General features: G+C 38.4%; 1 protein-coding gene and 1 long non-coding RNA gene across 3 annotated transcripts in view; one reads left to right on the forward strand and one right to left on the reverse strand.

The window, feature by feature from the left end:
- nlgn4xa (neuroligin 4 X-linked a) overlaps positions 1–19705 on the forward strand; it is a 38923-nt gene that overhangs the window by 12624 nt on the left and 6594 nt on the right. For both annotated transcript variants that reach the window (XM_077605441.1, XM_077605449.1), the window contains one exon: positions 2601–2753. In XM_077605441.1, the coding sequence (XP_077461567.1) occupies positions 2601–2753 (153 nt within the window). The remainder of the gene's footprint in view (positions 1–2600; positions 2754–19705) is intronic.
- Positions 1492–19705, reverse strand: part of LOC144077601 (uncharacterized) — a 36145-nt gene continuing 17931 nt past the window's right edge. The window contains exons 3-4 of the long non-coding RNA XR_013301054.1: positions 16381–16439; positions 1492–2142 (exon numbers count right to left, since the gene is read on the reverse strand). This is a non-coding gene — a long non-coding RNA (uncharacterized LOC144077601). The remainder of the gene's footprint in view (positions 2143–16380; positions 16440–19705) is intronic.

Genomic DNA, 19705 nt, shown 5'->3' on the forward strand with positions numbered 1-19705 from the left:
ATGATGATAAGATTAAGACATGATGCTCGAAGATGTTACTTACGCATAACATGTATTAGCCTTTTATCATTTTTTACCAGCAGAATGGGATGCAATCATGGCCCGTGACATGAATTGGATCGGTTAGCAAGGAGGTCGACACATTTCTTGTTGTTTAGTGCAAAAGACACGCTGTTTAATTCAGAATTACCACCGACCCATCAACTAATCACCAGGTTTAATCACAACTGGCCTAATTGCAAATTAAACTACAGAAACAAATGGGCCGATGCACAGAGGAGACAGATGTTGAGATTGTCAGCTTAAAGAGGTTTGGAATTCTTATCATTCCACAGAACAATTTAAAGTCTCCGAGCCATCTCATTGTCTTCATGTTCAAATGATTGTTGGAAAAAAAATGGAGGAATGTATTTTTTTAAATGACTTGGGTTCAGATTGAATCATTGTTGTTTTTTCGTTTTCTTTACAACTGTGAGCCAGTACAGCCAAATCCCATTCTGCTGGTAAAAAAACAACAACAATAAACTATTACATATGACAGAAGCTTGTTCCAACTACTGACAGAAACAGGCTTTTAAATTATGTAAAACGACTACCACTTAATACAATAGTGTACGATTACGAATTCCACAAGAAAAATGTTAGATTTTATTTGTCATAGAATTATAAATTATTGACTTTTTGTTGAAGTAATTGTGTTTAAAAATAATCTTATTTATGCTTATGTCATGCTTTAATGTTGAGTTACATGTTGTTGAGCAATGAGCAGCCACTTTGCTTGATTTAAATCTGATGCCTGGGGCAAACCTTTTATCTCAATGATTGCTTGACCTTAGTTACCAGATAGGTTAGCTTCTGTCTAGTCAGCCCGTAGTTGCTTCAACCTACACATCGTTAGTCATGAGATTAGGAAGCTTCTGTCTAATCAGCGATTCTATGTTAATTTGTTAATTTGTCCCATTTTGCTAGTCGCATCCTTGGCCATTAATAAAAGGTGTCGGAAAGCAACTGTAGGGGAGCTCAGAACCATGGTTGCTTTGAGACTCTCCACCAAAAAGACCTCTTTGCATCTCCCCTGTCTATATTTCTACTAGATGTTAGGTGTCCTTCCTAAATATCCTTGATACTTTATTTCCACTATTGTTTTGCTGGGGAATTATCATTATACTGCAGTGGTACAGTGCATTTAGTCAATTTTAATGTCATTTTTTAAGGCATCTACTCAATGGCAATACTTATACTGGATGGAGTTTTAAACGGAAATTGTACTTGATATGATTAAAGGTATATTAGATTCATAGCATACAAATTAAAATAAGAAATACAGTAATACTTTACCATGATGATGATGATGATTTATAAACCAAAAAAACAAAGTCACGAAAATTCGGGGAATCCCTTTTAAAAATAAAATATTTTGCAATACTTTGAAAGGCATTTGACAGGTTAATATATGGTGCCTTTTCATATCAGTAATGGTGGTCGACAAGGGAGAATTCTTTCTCTGGCTTTATTGAATGTTTCCATGGATGTCGTCACAGCTGAACAGTATGCAAAACCGAGTGTGTTTTTGGATTAGCAGCGATTAATTATCTTATGTATGTGGATGATCTGGTAAGCCTTGCGGTGTGAAGATGCAACAATTGTTAAAAACATGTTTGGCAAAGGTCATGACATTTTGTAAGACCCACTAAGCGCAACATCATGATTGTTAGAAGCACGGTGGACAAAAATGAATTTTCAGCATTTTATCTATGTTAGGGAGGTCAAGTATCTGGGTCATTTTGTGATTGAGGACTGGCATGGTGACATTCAAAGACATTATTGCAAAGTGCTTGCCGAGCCAAACATGCTGCTGCCTAAATTTATTGTGTTCTAGCACTAGATACTACATTGCAAGCCAGTTATTTGTAAAAGCTCACATTGCTACCTATGAGGCTCTGGAAAGACATTTGTGAATTTATGCTACAACTCGATGACTTGACGAATTCTATAACGACACAGACTGACGAACCCATCATTGTGCAGATGTTGATACACATCTGCTGTGAGGATGCACAGAATGGAGAGCCTCTTGTTTAATGCGCAGTCTGAATGTCTTCATAATTTCTTGTTCTGTTTTTCTTAATGGACCTTAAGTGTCTGAAATACATAAAGAATGAAAACAGCATTTTTTTCTTTAATGGATACTGCGTGTATAGTTGGGTGGGTGGTGGGGGGTTGAATTAAAAGAAGAAAGAATATAAACACTAAATAGATTTTTTTTTGCTGTTTGAAAAGCATAATCTGTTTTACTTTGTAGGGGAATGAATTTGAAAGCTTTTTGTTACAGTATTTGAAATAGACATGCCTGTTAGTAGGAAGTATAATATATTTATTTATTTGATCGAATTTATTAATAATAATATAATAGATATTTATTAATCTCAGTTTTGCAAATCAACAGGTGCCTTGTTTTGATTGCCTACAAACTCATTAGATGGAATAAACACAGCAATTCTGAAAATATTTTGGTATTTTTACTTCTGAACAGTATTTTTAGAGAGCTGCTTGTTTGGTAAAATATGTAACAGTGTTATGGTAACATATCTTTTTTGCAGATATTCACGATGAGAACGGCTTGAAGCCGGTCATGGTTTATATTCACGGGGGCTCCTTCATGGAGGGATCCGGCAACATGATTGACGGCAGCATCCTGGCAAGTTACGGAAACGTCATTGTCATCACAATCAACTATCGTCTTGGTATTCTGGGTGAGTGCCCCGATTGGGACCTTTTAATTATTTTTGCTTATGGCTGATTGAGTCTTTTAAAGTGACATTGAAAGATCAATTTAACTACTATTTCATCTCATTATTTCACCAATCAGTGTGGTGGAGGACATTTGCAAAATAAGTGCAAGAAGTCAAATGTGTGTGTGTGTGTGTGTGTGTGTGTTTTACTGTAAAGCTACTGACTTTCCAGTTATTCACAAAATTTTATTACACTACATCTGTTTACACTATAACTTTAAATTAGAGTAAACATTTCACAGCTTGATTTGTTGAAAATAAAAAAAATAAAAGATTGAATACCTATGGGATGATTACCTGCAATCGGATGAATAGCATCTCTACTCTGACCAAGTATTATAATTGATGAGACGATATGTACTGATACTTGGAGGCAGTTGAAAAATGTTTACACAGGTCTTAGTTTCCTTCAATACCCATTTTGCATGCGCTTGAAATTGCTTTTCAGATGCGCTATGTAAAGACTAAATCAGTCATCGCAATTCCCTTAAGGTTTCTTTACTTTACTTGTATATAGAATGCAGAATGCACAAAAAGAACCGTCTATCTTTGTACTGTCGTTGTATGGCATTTATCCTTTAATTTTAATGCAAAAGGTTTTCTGTCGCAGTGACGCCTGTGTGCATCTCTGTGTGCATGCTGGTAATGCGCCGCTCCGCATTACTTGCCATTCATTACAAGGCCGAGCCTGTCTGCATCACTCACTATATTTTGTTACCAAGGAACCAAGAGGAGAAGGTATTCTTTAAAAGGCGCTGTGCCACATTGAAAATAATACGAAAAGATCATTTAAACGCCCTGTGTCATATTGAAAATTACACAAAGTGATAATGAAAAACCGTACTGAAAGTAACCACTGGAGAAAAAGAAGGAGGGAAATAACATTCCTGTCAACCTCTGCCAATAACTGCCCTTATAAATGATTATGATTCCCCTTACAAACCCCCCAAAAACCTTACAAACACCGTACGAGTCGTACGGTGTTTGTAAGGTTTTTTGGGGGTTTGTAAGGGGAATCATAATCATTTATAAGGGCAGTTATCGGCAGAGGTTGACAGATATGAAATAAAAATGGAGCAGAAACTGAAATTTTGATGGTTAATTTGAGGCTTTGGATAACCTACTCCTCGAGGAAATGAAAGCAATAAGAAGATAAGAGGGCTTGATTGCTCCTTATTTGAAAGTTAGGTGAATCAATAAGTGTTTGTTTTGCAGCTGAGCATCAACAAGAACAGGAGAGCACAGCAAAGTTGGGGACACTTCTTTCTACAAAATAGAGTTATAAATGTTGAATGGGGCTTTCTTGAATGAATAAATGACTTTCTTTACAGGGGACAATTTTACAACAGAATGGAGTTCTATAGGAGGTGAAAATATGGAAAATATGGAAAATAGTCTTAGTGCTTTTCACAGAAAAAGGGTTTCAATACGAAGTAGAGCTTTGTGACGTTAAAGAGAGGAAAAGGAATGACTTCAATCGCTAGTAATTTGTTTCCTGTGGTCAGTCAGTGGTTGCTGCCAATCAAGCTCTTTTAAGACCACTCTGATTTTTAGTGACTCAATTCACAGACAGAGCAGGAGCAGAAAATATGTTCTACCCTGACAGCACTAGAAAGGTGATTTTCTAATTTGTGTGTAAAAAAAAAATAGCCACACACTGCTATTTCCAAAAAGAGCCTACACTCCATCTCCAAGTACAAAGGGAAGTGCAATGACTACACAAGTGCTGCCATTTCAAAGCCAAAATATCCCACTAGCGGTGCCTTTTTGCCAGTCTTTTTACAGTGCTTTGGTCTCCTACGTATGCAGTTCAACTTAAGCTTGCTCCAGAAAAGAATCCCTTCACAGAAGGGTTGTTTCATAGTGCCCGCTAATGCGTTTAAAGATTACAGCAAGGGTAGAAACTTAAAATGGCATACCTGTCCTATCGCACACATAGATAAATTAGACATTCACGAGCCGCACATCTACTTAGCGTTGGATGAGGGTACAGATGAGATGGATGTCATCCAGCGACTTACATTCACAAGAGCTTTTGACAGTTCATTTGAAGTGCTTAAGTAGATGTTAAAATTGGTGTCTTCAGATGGCAATGCCAAGGGCACACGTTTTCAACACTTTTAATGCTGTAAAATATTATAAATGTGCAATGTTTGCGTTCTTTTTGCTCAATCAAATTCATGAATACGGTAAAAGTAGAAGAGGAAATCTTGAATTTATTCATGTTTCCTGGCATAAAATAGGATGACTATGTGTTAAGTGAGTCCTTCTCCAAGCCCAGTGGAAAATTGCATTGTTTTAAATTGCCTTTTCAATTAGATAAAATTCTGTTTAATATGTGTTTTACTATTCAGGCAAATCTACAAACCAAATCAATTGATATCAAGTGGCTTTCCATAGGGAGCAGGTGTAGGAGCGCACAATGTGCAGTATTAAAACTACAGAGTAAAATCATAGATATATTTCTGAGACAGTATAGATATTTAAAGATTACCTCTAAAAATGGGATTTGTTATAATTTTTCTAGAAATAGCATTACTAATCATTCATTTTCAACACTGCTTGTCCTCATCAGATTCGGAGAAACAGCATTAGACCCTATCAAATCATTTCACTTTTCCACTTTTTTTTTAATAAGCAGGGCTTAGTGATATAACCCTTCTTTTGTATATGAAAATGAGTGCATCAGTGTTTTTTTAAATGACATGATAATGATGTTATCTTGAATTTCAGCCCGTCCATGCCATTTTCTTTTTCACTGACAATACTAAAGGCTTACAGAGAGAATGTATGTTGAGAAATATTGAAGGTATACTGCTACCGTGTAATCGGAAAGCATTTTTTGAGGAGATTTTCTATAAACTGTATATGACCAAAACGTTCCTCAAAATTCCATTTTCCAAATTCCATGTGCGTTGCACCGGACTGAAGTCGCATTTCCAACGAGACTTAGCATTTTGGTAAAAAAAAACTTGCAACATTGCTGGTGGCGAGCATCTCATTGCGGGATGGAAAACTCTGCATCAATATATTGCAGCCATCAGAGAGGCTTTAGGCATAGTCCATATACTTTTGTGGTTGAAACAAACAGGAATGCGTATGCATTGCTGACGAAGTAGCATCAGTTTTTCCACGCAACATGCAACGCAGGTGTCAGATGCCCAAAGTGTTTGAAAGTTTCTAATTTGTGGGGAAATTGCATTGTTATACATATGGTGATTATTCTAATCATAAAAACATCCTCAACCAAATAGGAATAAGACAGTGACCTCAAAATTCAAGCTTAACTCATGATTGACAGTACATTTTGACGGGTTTGGTAAAGATGAAGAAGGAACCTCCACTGGTCACATAATGAAAAGAAATAAATCACTTCCGAGAATTTACTTCAAAATCTCCGGTGTGACCTCACTATAACTCAGCTCCTGGGTGACATACATTATATCATCTACATACTACACGGTATTGCATGGACAGTGATGGTCCCAACAAGTTTTTCTTCATCAATATTTTGAACGTGTTGTGATTTATGGCGCCATAATACCACACAGCTAAGGAGGCATTGTGCCTTCTTGTGATACTGTTTTCTTTCTCAAAGCATATCAATCCCCAGAGGGCAGGCACACGGCCTACCCAATCCTACATCTCCTTGCTTCTTCATAGCTCCTCTGACTCTCTGTAAGGACAAAAATGGCTGGAAGGGGGTCATGACCACTCCAACATTGTCTCTGCCTCCTAGTGATGGAGTGACAACAGCAGGAAATGCGCAGCCACTGTCTCATGACAATTGTCACAGGCGACTATCACTGTGGTCATGATTCAGATGATGAGGAGATGCCTTCTGACATGACACAGAAAGGCTACAGCTGCACTTCAGACTCTCGCTGTGGCGAGGAGGTAGAAACATAGCCAGGACACATGATTGGGGGAGGATTTGGAGCTTCAATGGCGTTGGTGAAACAGTCAACAGCGAGACAAATGAATGCTGGGCAAACTTTACACATTTAACAGGGACCTTTCTCATTTCTATGCCTTTTTTGATGGTGTTTCTTTTAGCACAAAACACCATTATGTGCAAAGGATAGTTAAGATAATTGCAGTGCCAAATAAATTTCCAGGAGGTGTAACATTAAACTGTGACAAGCTCGTCTTTTACAAGCGGTGAAAATGGCTTATCATGTGTCGAAGATGATGAAAGGGAACAATAAATGCCTCTCAAAAATGTAGCCTTGAACAAAAGCCACAAAAGAAAACAAGCAAACAAAAATGTTTTACATAATTTGGGCATGTATTACATTTCCAAAACATGTCAGCAGACAGATCCAAATGAATAGAATTATTGTCAGTTTTTGACAACTGCTTTCGTTTTTTTCCACTGCAACTCAGTTTTTAAAAAGTGAATCTTGTATCATTTTGATTTCAACAAATGCACGTCTTACAATGAGTTTACTTGGACATGCAATTCCATGGAATGGAGGAGTACGAAATTCCAGAATTATTTTAAGGCAGTAAGTACACTTGAAAGATGACGATTTCAGCTACCGATATTTAAAACAACCAAAACTAGACTTTGAGTAAGTCCTCCTTGCCAGTATGCAAAAACATGCTGTGCGTCAGAAAGAAAGTAATGTCTTCCTTCAGCAATGTCCATCGTTGTAATCATTAAAATACATTGTTTTGGCTCTGCTCAATATTTCTACTATGGCTCATATTTGTACCATAACTTCTAGAAGCCTGTGCATGAATGGTTATGTTGTCCATTAGTGGGATATTTGGATTGTATTTGGGTTTTGTTATGTTAACCATGTCAGCTCATTTTAACAGTATTTCAACTGTAGTCTGCAGTCGTAAATCTGAACAAAATTTTTAAAGACCCATATCATCAGTGTACTCTCTTTGCACAATTAATACTTTTATGTGCAACTGTAGAAAAATCTGACTTCAAGTAAATGCCAGTCATCATGTTTTTGTTATCATTTTATTTTTATATTTGTTTTATTTTTTGTGTTATCATCGAGACATTACCCATGATCACTGTAAATACTATCACATTAGCATTTTATTATTATTATTTTTAAACATCTTGTCTTTGGCCTTTCAGATAAACAGCCAGCTGGGCAGTTTTGAATGACAGCTGAGGTAGAAGTAGTAATATAAAACAGTAAACAGTAGCGGGGCAAGATGACTGGCTTAGTGACTTGAGACGCTGTGACTGAAGCGTGTCTCTGAATATACATATGACGGTGTGAGGCTTGAGGCTGAAAATTGTACTTAGTTGTGGCTGGAGAACATAAGCGCTCGTGTGTACAATCTCGTGTGCGCATTGGACTGAATTCCTGTCGACAAGCTAGTACATCAACAAAGCCATGCCGCTTTACTTGAATAGGAGGGCTGTCATGAGACAGTTACAAAATCTTTCGTGTGCAAGCTGTCACATCCTCTTTTCCTACATCAAATTTTCGTGCAGTCCGATCAGCAGTTATCCCAGTTGGCCCATCACCAAATACTTGGATTCAATCCAAATTCAATTCATCTGGAAACATACTGTATCTTCACAAAAATAGGACTCAAAACTACAATTGTGAGTTTTACATACACCTATGGCACACACTTATTATTAAAACAAATATATATGTTAACTTTTCTCCTATGAAGATGAAATGATTATTCTGTCATTACCTTGTCATCATTTATTTTTAAATTGAATTAGGCTTACAAGTTTCATTTCCTCACTCTTGATATAAAATCTGCATATATTAATTAATCGCTTTTAATAGCACAGTACGCATGTCCGAAAAATGTATTAAAACAATAAATAAAACTGAATAGATCTATTGAGCAACTAATCATATATGCAAAAGGTGCAACTCTTGTTAATACTTAACTATATTATTACATACATAATAATGAAAATATAAATAAACAGAAACAGTTACAGAATGTGCCATTGCAAGGACCTTTTTTTTCCTCTCTCATACCAGTATTGTTTGTTAAACAAAAACAGATAGTGTCTTAGCGGCAGGTAGCAGACACATTCTCTTAAAGTGCAAATTAGTTCATCTAGACATGTTTTCCATTATTTGCTCTACCAGTCCAGATCGGGAAATCTCTTATGTTATAGATGGTAGAGTGGATTAGGTGGGTTGTCTCAGGGATGGTGGTCTAGGCATGCAGCCGCTCAAAAGGTAGCACGCAATTAACACATTTTCAAGAAAAAGAATATGTAACTGATGAATTCAAGATTCATGAACCTTCTCATCACTTTGCTGCTAGCGAAAAGAAGCAGTGTTTATATGTGATTAAACAAAAATACAAGATAAAGGTGAATGCAAGATAAACTGCAATAAAAATGTTCTCTTTTGTCAGACTGTTGGACACATCACATTGTTCTACTGCTGTTTGTCCCAGAGGTTGGAGGACATTGCCCTGTGACAGCCCAGTATGCATCAGCCCTTTTTAAAATAATAAAAATCGGACAGAATATTGCCAATAAATGTCGATGTATAGTACTTTCACATGGACTTGCTGTTGATTATTGGGGTGAAGGAAAGTAATAGTTTGCCAATTTTCTTTGCTAACACAGACATGCCTGCTTCTATTGCTTTAGAACATGATAAAATTGTTAGGTTTGAGTTCCTCCTGTTGGAGCCTCTGCCCAGCAATTCCTGAGACCTGCCAGTTTGACCGTCATGAGGTAAAGCAGTAAGTACAGAGGATGAAAGAAACAAATGACTACTAGTACATTAAACTTTGAGAATGGCTGCACTTTGTTCAAACAAGAACCTTACTGATGAACGAGCGTATTGAACATTGCAATTGTGTTGAAAACCTCAGTCGTTTTAGCTGGCTACTTCATATAGGTCCTGTTTGACCGGTTGGACCTCTAGTAGATTTGATAACAGAGTGTTTGGAGGACAGATGGTATGCAGTTAGGGTGACAGTAGTGGCTTGTTCTGTGTGTGAGTGTGTGTTATGCGTGCATGTGTGTGTAAGGGCAGCTGTTGAACAAGAGGATTTAATAATGCCTTGTGACCTAGATATAGCCTGAGTGGTTCTACTCTGTGCTTTTTTAGTACAGTGAATATAGATGAGACATTGGCAAAAAGTCATATACATCCATTTATATTCAAGAAATTTGTCATAGTTGAAGTCTAACACAATAGTGGACAAGCGGTATTTAGACCAGGGGTGAGCAAACTGGTCCTCAAGGGGGTGAGTGCAGGTTTTTGTTCCAACCGATCTAGCACAGACACTTTGACCAATGAGATTTCTGCAGAACAAAAAACATGAAGCACCTGACTGCAATCCACTGGTTGCACTTGTAGGACACCAGATTGGTGAAAAGGTGTACTCTTTATGGGTTGGAATGAAAACCCGCACCCACTGCGGCTCTTTGTGGAACAGCTTGCCCACCCCTGGTTCAGACAAAACAAGAGCCAGACCTGGGAAGAGTATTGCTTACCACAGCAATACTAATGCTGCAAAATCAATTAACTCTTATGGAGACCTTAATTGCATTCTCTTTTATTATCATGCATGTTGCTATGCATTTCTTCGATAATGATTTCCTGCCAACTTGATCTAATATAGTTTAGATCAGGGGTCGCCAATTGGGGGTCTGCATCCTAACCTAGACACCATTTTGTCTGGAGCTCTGACCGTTTTTGTTAAAGGGAAACATTTTCTTCCTAAAAGAGATTTTGCATAGGCGCGCTAGGGTAGGTACATAAATATGTATGGGGTTCCTTTGAGTGGCAGTACAGATGGGCAGACCTTCGAGGCCGTCATAACTGTCGTGCTGTTGTTTTCCTTGGTACATGCAGTGAGAAACCTGACTGAATAATGAAAAATGGACTCTAAAAAAACACGTTCTCTAAGATGAGTGGTGTGAAGCTTATGCTTTCATTTTGCCCGCAGCGAGTTCTACAAGGCCAGTGTATCTTATATGCATGCAGTTCGCTCCACTTGTTAAAAGTGCCGACATTAAGTGACATTCTGAAACATGACACAAAAATTTCGACCCAAGTTAATCGTCAGTCATTAATGAGAAAACGGAAGATAAGTGAACAGAACAACAGCAGTGTGAGCGTGCAACAACTTCGGCAAAATCTTGGTTGATCGAGTTTTTGGACCTCTCTCCAATTTGGTTGGTGAGTTCTCATCGTGTTTGGAAGTGATCGTCAATGATCATTTTCATTTATTTTACCTATTTACTGTGTGAGCTGATGTCATTAAACTTAAAGGATACACAAATGACAGAGGACAGGCAAGCAAAGTAGATGTTTTTTTCTGAATTGCAATGCTTCTACATGTAAATTTTTAATAAGCTAATTAATCAAAGCCTTTAAGAAAATTGGTAGCAGCCAAGTGGGTCAACAGAATCTTGACTCAACAAAGAAGATAAGTGTCTGTGTAATTAATGTGACTCTGATCAAGGTTTAATTTAACTGAAGGTTACACATTAAATCAAGAGACTGCAGTGCTGCTACATTACCCTGTTAATTAACCACGGTTTGTTTTCTTCCCCCCTACAAATAATAATAGTATTTACTACTGACCATTCTATCATTGAAGAAAATTATTCCCTTGATATGGAGGGTTTAATCCCTGGTGGGTTCTGACCTTTGGAGTCTGCATGTTTTCCCCTTACCTGAGTGAGTTTTATTTGGGTGCTCTGGTGTTATTCTACATTGCAAAACCATATATGGTAGGCTGATTCAGCACTGTAAATTGTCCTTAGGTATGTGCATGAGCGCGATTGGTTGCTGAAAGGGGGCCAATAACATGTAATATATTTGTAACATGCAAGAGTTTTGGATTTCTGATTTTATTTTATTTTCTACCCAGATTAAAACTCGCTTTTAGGTTGACGCTCATTAGTATGTGCAGTATTGTGATAAAACACGGAGAATTAAGTTCAGTACGGCCGTGATATCAAATGTTCATACAATTTCACCTCCAAGAGAGAACATGTATAGCATTTCATTCAAACTACATCACTGTGTTATCGCTTGTTGCAGCACAAATCTGCAAACACTCCAGGGTTTGCAGCAAGAAATCTGCCTAGAATACAAATGACCGTCAAGACGTGATGGTAATGTGTGTCGAAGCTGCTCGCACTCCATCACTGTCCCTAGCTGTTCCCTACCAAGACCAACTGTCGCTCCCCAGAGCCCTCCAACCTCTCAACCCCTGTAGTAATGTCACCTTAAAGTAACAGCTTCTAAATCATTTTGATTCTGCGCTGGTTTGGAATAGACAATGTTTTTCTGTTAGCCCAGTCTGCCACACAATAGCATGTGAGCAATAATCTAAATTTCTTCTACAATACTTTCCATGCACCATGGGATTTTTTTTCACAAAGGCTATTTCATACTTTATCTCCCCGTTCAATCAAAACTGTAAATGGTAGATTGCTTAAATTATGCTTCCAGGTGAGAGGGAACCTTGCCCTCTTAATTTCCTGCTAAGTGAAGAAAAGAACATGTATTTACTCTTTGCTCAAATGTGTTTATAAATACATTTCAACTTCCAAAAGCTACTTAAGTAGACGCGTAATATAAGGTTTGAATTGATAAAAAATAAGTCACTTTGTGAAAAGGTTACGGAGAAAGAAGAAAATAAATTGCTGTAGATTTATCATCTTGCCTTCCTAAGGATGACCTCAGAATTGAAGTGCATCGATTGCCAAGACGACTGTAGAAAACTCTTCCAGAAGACATAATTCAATGAAACGTTTCACTTGGAGACCCACACCTTGGCATTTGCCCTCATTCCATCCCCTGCCAAGTGCAGATCTGCCATGGCTGGCTAGATTTCGGGCGCAATTTGAAAATGCAAGTAGGAGGCTGCCATTCCAGCTCCACTCAGTGATGGAGAAAGGCTATGTGGAGGGAGTGAGATAGCGAAAGCGAACGATTGCAAGGTCAGACAGACGTGCTGGACTGCTTGGGATTCCTTGATTCTGAATATTGAGCAGCCGCTTTGTCAGATATTCTATGCCAGCCTTGTCAGTTCCTAACAAGCTGTGTTTGAATGCGTGCCATCACATGTCCATGATAATAACACTTTAATGATGTGGGTGTTGGAGCAGCAGCAGGCCTGCCCTAGGCCGGCCCATCATGGTTGCAAATGAAAGAGCAGAGGCGGGAGACGCTATTTGGGTTTGACACATGGCCAGAGCTGACAACTACTCTGACGTTCCCGGACACTCGCTGAATTCCACGCCATAGGAGCTCAGCCTAATTTTTTTACTATCAATAATAGGTGTTCCATTTGTGTGGGTACTCATGTGACAGTGTAGACTGAAATACCATTTCATACTTTTTCTTATTACACCTTCAATGGGTAGCGTAAATATCCTTGGCAGAATACAATACCGCTAAAAAGAAACGGAAGTAACATCAAACCGACAGCAAAGCCTGGTGCTGTCTGGACAATAGGTTAATGCATTTTCTCTTCAGGTGGATGAGAGGCTATATACTAGGTGAGTAGAATTTTATGAATATAGGTATATTAAAATTATTACTAAAATTATATTAGATATGAAATTGTTCAAACAAAGCAGTCACTATTAGCACAAACCTCGAGGCCATAATTTTATTTATTTCCATAGTTGATTATGCTCCTTCTAGTCCCTTAAATGAAAGTTCTAATCATCCCTTTTTGTCACACACCACTCAGTTTTAGATAAAAAAATAATGAATCAAACAAAGTCTGTCATGCCAACCTAAGATCCAAATTCTCCCAGCTTGACAATAACACCAGACCTCCGGACTTAGCATCACTCAGATGCAAAACTCTATACGATCCATCAGCAACTCTTTTCTAACCATGCTCCTCGCTCTCCCTCTGATTCTCAACACTCTCTTCTGTCACTGTCTGTCACTGTCTTTCCACAACCTTGGAAAGTGTGAACTTTAAAGTGAAAACTTCCACCTGCCAGTTCGACATGCTCTTGACAGCCTTGGTTCATGACTTTCTTCACTCTCTGCTCCCAATTTTCGCTGTCATCGTTGAGTCTTCTCTCACTACCTGAATTCTCCCTACCATGTAAAACAGCTACAATGGCCCCTGATATTGGTTTAGTCCACAATACCTTTCTACCCAAGGACTCTTTCTGCCCCAAAACAGTGCCCTCTATTCTTTACTCCTCATTACATCCAATGTATTTCATTGTGATCAGCTCTATCGTTTGTAATTAGAATATTCACATTCATTGCTTTGTGGAGGACATGTAGTTTGACCTTCCAGCAAACACCCCGCCACTCTCCCTCTCTTACTTGAGGGGCTGCCTCACTGAACTTGTAAATCCTGTTCCAGTACCAATTTTTTCATACTTAACAGTGACTAAACTCATATTCATCTTTTTGGATGCAGTTTCTCCTTTATAGCAGGCAATTGCATTTACTTGGTGGCATCCTTGATGGAACCTGCTTATCATTTCAAGCTCTCATAAATAACACAGCAGAATGCGCATATTTTCATCTTCGCAATATTAATCGCCTTTTCCCTCCCTCGCGCCTCATTCCACTACCATCCTTGTTCAGAGCCTTGACATCTCTGATTGATTATTGTGCTTCATTTTGTTCTTCCTCACAATGCCCCCATTTACTCCACCTGATTTAGATTTTTTTTCACACCAAATTTTCCACCATTTGACCAGTCAGCTCGACATGCTACTGGTTCGACTTTGAATCCATTTCCTTCCACATTTCTTCAACTTGTTGTGAAGGTCGTGCATATACGACCCCGGCCCCGCCACATCCTTCGTGATTTGAAATGACAGCCCCTTCGAAACGCGACAATCTTCAACCTCTCTCCACTCTTAATACTGTAGGGGTGGACGATTGTATTTCTCTATTAGGGGCTATGTAGATTATATTTATGTTTTTCTCTTGGATCCTTATTCTGTATTTCCATTTGATGGACTTTCAAAATAACATACAGCAGTTGATCTGAGTATCTATACATCACCTCTTGGTGGTCTAGCCAGCTTTCCCCTAAAGCTGCACATGATGCTTCAAGATGGAAATTGTTTGAAAAATTGAATGGATTTTTTCTACCTGTATTGAATTACTATTGGGAAAAAAATCATCATTAGCCCCCTAGCTACCATGTTAGGAATGGGGGAAATAATCGACATGAGTATGGTATATTAATGTGAAATGATCACATGCTTTATTTACTTCAAGCCCATAATACAGTTTACCTTGTGTGCTATAACAGCATCTTTGCCTATCTAAAATGGCTGCAATGGACATGGCTGCTTGTGCCTGTGAGTTGTTTGTGCAGCACTGCAAGCTGTGCAAATGTCTCCCCATGGATGTCAAATAGATTCTAATTAGGTCTGCAGAATTTAATTACCATACGCTGGTGGATCACGAGGGTAGCGTCCCGGCTGAATGGATGTGTAACCAATCATGCTTTTCCACAGTTGAAGCTTCTCATACCATTGAAATATGTCCCTGGCACATCAAGGTTCTCCCTTTTTGGTGGATGACCTTCCTTCCTCTATTTATTTCTTTGTGGTCATGTTTTAAGAAATGCACACAAAAATGTTTTGTAAGAAGATGGCTCAACCACTAAAGGAAATTGAATCATTCAATTTTTTCCACAGCTCAAAAAATGACATTGAAAACATGAGGCCATACTTCACACAATCTCCCTCAGACATAGCGAATACATCCACACAAACCACATAGTAATTGATTCATTTCTGCCGTATCTACTGTATTCACAAATGTGGCACCATTAAAATTGTTAAGAAACAGGTTGTCTTAAAACTACAGGAAGAATTAAAAAAAGTATTGTTAAAACAAATTGTATAATCCGTGTTTTTGTTGACTTTCTTTGAGTATTTAGTTTTGTTATGTTCCAATGTGTCTTGTCTGCTCATTTAGTTTTGTTTGGTTTCCTGTTCTTTTCAGCGCAGTGTCATCTATCAATTAATGACTCCCTCTAGCCACTTTTGTCTTGTACAGGGGTAATTTGTTCTCAAGTCAATTTATTTTGTCTTTATTTCCCTGCCCTCGGTCAGTCTTTGATGGCTTATTCTGTGAAGAAGTTGGTGATTGTAAGTGTACGTTTACTCAAATGCAAGCAAACCAAGTTGGAGTAGCAGTTCTTATTTCCAAAAAGTATTTATACGGTATTTCTCCAAGTATATTTTAACAACTGTAAATGAATCAGTTCATCCCCACTTTCCCCTGTTATTTTTTATCTAGTAAGCTTTTTTGTGCACTGTCATATTTTGGGAACAATATGTCTTGCAAAAATCGTCTTCCTCAGCCTCTTCCACTACAATATGACATTGTGACAGTCATCAAAGCAGAGCAAAACACACATTTTTAGATATTATACAAGCTAGAATGTTTGTGATGGTTCTGTCAAATTTTTTCGAGACGTTTTGGTTGATCGTATCTTGTGTCACCCTGCAGGGTTTTAAAGTTGGAGACACAGAGCTCTTTTTAAATTACACAAGTGTAAGATCATGTCCTGGTTTTGGTCATAGTTTAGTTTGAATGCATAGTTCATACATACTGTAGATGCGAGTGTGTGTGTGTGTGTGGGGGGAAAACAGACTTGCCCTAGATCGTCAGTTGAACTTGTTGTTGTTTCCTCTGATCTGGTGAAGAACATCCAGCACTGTGGAAAGTAAACAGAGAAGTTTCTCTTGTTATTGAAACAGAAGTGATACATCAAAGATGTTCATATTAAAACAGACGGGTAGAAAAACTTGGTGTATTTATTCAACTATTAAACTCGGGAATACTACGTACATGTAACTGTGGGTTGTGATGCGCGCAGCTTTTTCTTAAAGGTTTTTATATTTATCTGTAAAAACTTTGGCATGTATCTTTTTTTAAATCGCAAAAGTCTATAATCGTCTTTTCAGGTTCTATCAAGGATGCCACCAAGTAAATGCAATTGCCTCTCAGGTATATGTAAACACCTATTAGGGGGCCCCAGGCTGCTGCCTAGCACTAATTCCTCAGGAGTTCTAAAATTATCACAGAATATTGACAACATTAAGCAAGTGGAGCACAAAATGAGGATCAACACTATAATGTAAAAAAATGATCACGATAAATGTAGATTTGAATTGCAAACTGTATAAAATACTTATATGTTTGGAGACCATATAAATTGCTTCTGATACATTCTTTTTTAGCTGTGTATAATGGGTGTTATTTATCTGATTGGGGAAAAACAACAACAACATCCCGTTGGTCACCATTTAATGACTGATGAAATTGCTTAAATGTGGACCCCGAAGCCGAGTTGACAAAAGTTAGCAAAATAAGAAACATTCAAGTTTTAAATACCAAATGAAATATGCCAACATCAAACATATAACAGGAAGGATATAAAATTCTAAATGAGCTGCTCACAGCCACAGCAGAAATATTATTCTTTAAACTACTATTCTGCTGATGACCATAAACAGCAGGTGTGAGGCTGGGGGACCCACCCAGTGTGTCATGCAGGAGATTATGTTATATAAAAAGGGGGGAAAAGCGTGTCCGGAGGTAGCTTGGGGGTATCAACACTTTCACATTACAAAGCTCAGCTCAGCTCCTTACTGGCCGAGATGCTACATGACTGTTGAAGCTGAGCTGGCTTTGCTCAGCATATCTCACACATTCCGTCTGTGTCATTCGCTTTGTTAATTAACATTTCAACTTTCAGCTAGGGGGGAATTATCTTCTGGACACAGAGCACAATTAACTGGTATAACTGTCATGTTGTCAGAGCGTCTCTCACTAGAATAGTGTGAGGAATGAAGCCCTCTGCATTGCCGATGAGGGATTCACTTTTCTCTCCTTGCCACATTAAAATGATGCAAAGATGAATGCGCTATTTTCAGAACTTTTTATTTTCACTAATTAAAAATAAATTATGGCCTCTGGCTTGAGCGGACTTAGAGCATTTGTTAGGAACTGTCATGGATGGCGGGACTGACAGATAAATGGATTTAAGACTTATCTGTGTCACATTTTGTCCAGTGAAGAGGTAATATCCTATATTCAAGTTTTGGCAGACAATTGATGTTTTTCCCCCCTTCATAACCAATTAAATTGAAAGTAAAAGTGGCATTTGCTTTTTAGCTTTTTTTCTGTGTGGGCTACAGAAATGTTTAATAATGATTTTTCCATCATTGGTGCCACATCATAAGCAAAGCTCTCATATCGCCAATGTTATTTACATCTCATTAGTGTCACAGCGAAGCTCTGGTAGTTCAGGAGAATAAATAACCCTAGCAGCAGAATGGGCTGGAAATGTGCATTGTGGATGGAGCCAAGTCTCTTTCATTGAATCTCATTTACTAGAGCTGTGTATCAACATTAGATTTCTCTACACATAATACAATGAGACCTATTTTATAGAATGCTTAATGTGCAAAGCAACAACCAATGGGTTGAAATGCTTTCCATTTCCAAAAGATGGACAAGAAAGATTGTTGTTATTCATTCATTTTCCGAATCACTTATCCTCACAAGGGTTGCGGGGGGTGCTGGAGCCTAACCCAGCTTTCTATGGGTACCAGGCAGGGGACACCTTGAATTGGTGGCCAGCCAATCGCAGGGCACCAGGAAATGGACAATATTCACGCTCACATTCATAACCATTTCCAATTTAGACTGCTCAACCAGCCTACCGATGCATGTTTTTGGGATGTGGGAGGAAACTGGAGTACCTTGGAGAAAACCCACACAAGCTGGGGACAAACAAGCAAACTCCACACAGTGAGCACTAACTTGGGATTTAACCCTTGACCCGAGAACTATGATGCCGATGTGCTAACCACTTTCCCACCAGGCCATCTACAGATTGTTGTGTTCATCCTAATTTTTTCCACCTTTAACAAAGTGATTTTAGTCAGTGGTTTTAATGAGCTAATGTGAACCATGGTGGTTCTGCTAGTATGAACAGACCAAAGCGCACATTACTCCTGTGTACGTATGTCTTTTTCAGGGACATCCCTTCTTAGTTTAGCAAGACAATGCCAGGCTGCATTGTGCTCGTGCTACCAAATTGCGAGCAGTGCAGACCTATCTCACGTTGAAAATGTATGGTGCGTTATGAAAAGCAAAATACAATAACTAGCGGTCAAATAGCACCAATGCAAGAATGTGAAATTTATTTGCATTTAAGACAACTTCCCAATTTTGCTATATAATTTGGGTTTGTATTTAAAATGTTTGCATTTCATGTGAGTTAACATGTAGAACTGTTCACAGAAATCTTATTGTGCCAGAACAAAATTGCACCTTTGTTTGGAGTCAATTTTTGATGGATACTTTTCTACATTCTTTTCCCACTTGCCTTGTGGGTATATGTCTGAACACTTACAAAGAGGTAAATAGAAAATCTAGGAAAACAGATTGTGAAGTTTCTAATTTGCCGAGACGGAAGACAAGCGCATGGTCATGATTGGTGGTCATACCGCAGGCTGCAAAACACTGTTATAAGCAATGCAATTCTCATTCTCCCATTGGCTATCATCCCTGAACTGTGCTTTGACAAACACGTTGCTCTCTATCGCTGAGCCACAGGCTACCTCTTCCTGGCTTCTCTCTCTCAACCCGGTAGGTTTTTCCTTTCTAAATAACACTGTAGTTCTGGATGGCTGACAGGGAAAAACCTTTATTGCCATTCATTACCGGTGAAGCCTGAAGGCCTGGATGGGCCAACATTTATTCCCAGACAACTCTAATAACTCTGTTTGCCATTTCGTCAATCAGTTTCCTGGTTGACAACATAGCCAGCCAACCATCATTGTGTTCTCGTCGCCGTCTGAAATGCTTGTTTTATAGCTCAGTACTGTATTACCTTGTGTTTTTCGTTCCATACCAAAGTCTTGGTTAATATGGCCACTGATACGCATACTAATGCATAATCGTATCCGC

Source organism: Stigmatopora argus, chromosome 1, assembly GCF_051989625.1.
Source record: "Stigmatopora argus isolate UIUO_Sarg chromosome 1, RoL_Sarg_1.0, whole genome shotgun sequence".
In the NCBI taxonomy this organism is placed as follows: domain Eukaryota; kingdom Metazoa; phylum Chordata; class Actinopteri; order Syngnathiformes; family Syngnathidae; genus Stigmatopora; species Stigmatopora argus.